The sequence below is a fragment of the Myotis lucifugus genome, unplaced genomic scaffold, assembly GCF_000147115.1.
Source record: "Myotis lucifugus unplaced genomic scaffold, Myoluc2.0 scaffold_68, whole genome shotgun sequence".
Taxonomy (NCBI): domain Eukaryota; kingdom Metazoa; phylum Chordata; class Mammalia; order Chiroptera; family Vespertilionidae; genus Myotis; species Myotis lucifugus.
In genome coordinates this window covers 5312746-5314798 of record NW_005871116.1, presented here as the reverse complement: position 1 = coordinate 5314798, position 2053 = coordinate 5312746, and the positions used below count along the sequence as shown (strand labels likewise).

Sequence of the window (2053 nt, the reverse complement as noted above, 5' to 3'; positions counted from 1 at the left end):
ACTATTGTCCAACAGAGAGCATTCTTTTTTGCCTAGGCCTATTTTGAAAATACCAGCGCTGTTGACTGGTGTGATGTCGGGCCCCCCGGAGGGTGTTCCGGGGTTTTTGGCACGCAGTGGAAGCCGGTACTCTGCTAGAGATATTGGACCTCTTGTGCCTTCGGGTATCAAAGAACAGAAAGACAACGGGGGCGTGGAGAGCCCCGGCCCCGGGGAGCGCTTCACAGGCGCCCCTCTCCTCCCGGAGTCTAGCAGACCCCCTCACGGTCTGCGGCAGACGCGTCAGGGTTCTGGGGCCCTCCTCCGCCTATTGCGGGGAGGGCGAGGCGCCGCCCGGTCCTTGCCCACCGACTGCCAGAAGCTCCTCCAGCCGCTGAGGATGGCCGCCTCCAAGCGGCCCCAGTCACTGTGGGGCGGCGGAGGGGAGCCGCACTGGCTGCGTGGCTCGCTTCCCGCCATGGCCGCCGGCGCCGCTCCGGACCGACTCAGGGTCACGCGACGCCCCGCCCCCAGAAGCCCCGCTCCCGGAAAGCCCCTCCCTGACCCCGCCCCCCACCCAGCCGCCTGGAGCCAGCTCACCTCCAGCCCAGAAGGAAACCAAGTGGAGACGAGCTGAAAGCTTCTTCGGACAGTCACTGCCCCTCCACGCCAGGCCTCGGCCTCAGCCTCAGCCTCAGCCTCAGCCTCAGCCTCAGCCTCGGCCTCAGCACACAATACGTGTTTAGAACTGTGTGTCAGTCTATGTCACATAGATCACATCGCTTCATCGTTCCAAAAGAAGCACTTCCCCTACCCGGTTCCCCGGGCCCAAAAATTTCTTTTCCCTTCATTACGGTCTTTACCTGCAGGATGTGCCCTGTTTCACTCTCCCGGGCCCCAGACTCCTTCTTGTTCCCTAGGGGGGCCCTCCTACCCTCTCGGGGGCTTTCTAACAGATTGCTTCCTTCTTAGTACCTAGTGGGGTTTTGGCTGGTTGTTTTTCAGCCCCCAACTTATCATTTGCTTTTTGGAGGGATTAACATGAATTGATAGCAGAGAGGCGGTCAGGAGCCCCATCACCAAGGACCTTATGCCAAAATGAGGCGGCTAGGTCCACTATATGGAAATATAAGTGCATTTAAAAAACTGCTGAACATACCGCACGGTTGAAATCCCACGAGTTTTTCTCTCTCAAAACGTGTCCATCTCACTCCCTTTGTGCAGCCTTACGTTAAACAGAGCTTTATAGTTACCACTGCCCACATTACAAGATAATCGATTATACTGAAATGGGTATGGTCTCTATTGGTAAGAAGTGCACAAATACTTAGTACTATGTATCAGTCTATTTCAAATAGATTACATCACTTAATCTGTTCCAAAGTTCTCTGCTCAAAAGTTCTTAAAGGAACATGTCAATCTAATGTTATCATTAACATATAATTTAAAATCTTTAGGATTATTCAAAAGAGAGCAAGATGGCATTATCTTTTATACCATCCAATAAGAAAAGTACGCCTCCCCCCAAAAATAGCCCAATCGTTTTATTTTTATTTTTTCATTTTTATTGATCTTAGAGAGAGAGGGAGGAGGAGAAAGAAACATCAACATCAACATTGATTGGCTGCCTCCTGCAGGCCCCACACTGGGGATCAAGCCCGTAACCCGGGCATGTGCCCTGAACAGGAATCAAACCATGATGACCTCCTGGTTCATAGGTCAATGCTCAATCACAGAGGCACACCAGCTGGGCAATAGTCCAATAGTTTTCAAGTTCCATTAAGAATGGATATAATAGTTACATTGAGCTCTATATAATCTGGTTCCAACTCACTATCAACCAGTAATTGCTTACAACATCCCATTTGGAATGGCTGGCACCATTCAAACTGGGAACATGGCAACGAGTGCTCCCTGGCCAGAGAGTTTGTCACTCAATTATTCGGGCTGATGAGTACTATAGTTTTCAGCACAATGAAGAGGTATGCCGATACACAGAACTAGACATGAAAGAAAACAGCAGTAGTAATAACTAACTTTTTAACTCTTGCCATGTGCTAGACACTGATCGTTA

General features: G+C 50.7%; 1 protein-coding gene across 1 annotated transcript in view; it reads right to left on the bottom strand.

Annotated features, from left to right (window-relative positions):
- Positions 1 to 491, bottom strand: part of FBXO4 (F-box protein 4) — a 14611-nt gene extending 14120 nt beyond the window's left edge. The window contains 2 exon segments of the mRNA XM_023755039.1: position 131; positions 266 to 491. Coding sequence (XP_023610807.1) covers position 131; positions 266 to 459 — 195 coding nt within the window. The 5' untranslated portion in view covers positions 460 to 491.
- Between the last annotated feature and the right edge of the window lie 1562 nt (positions 492 to 2053).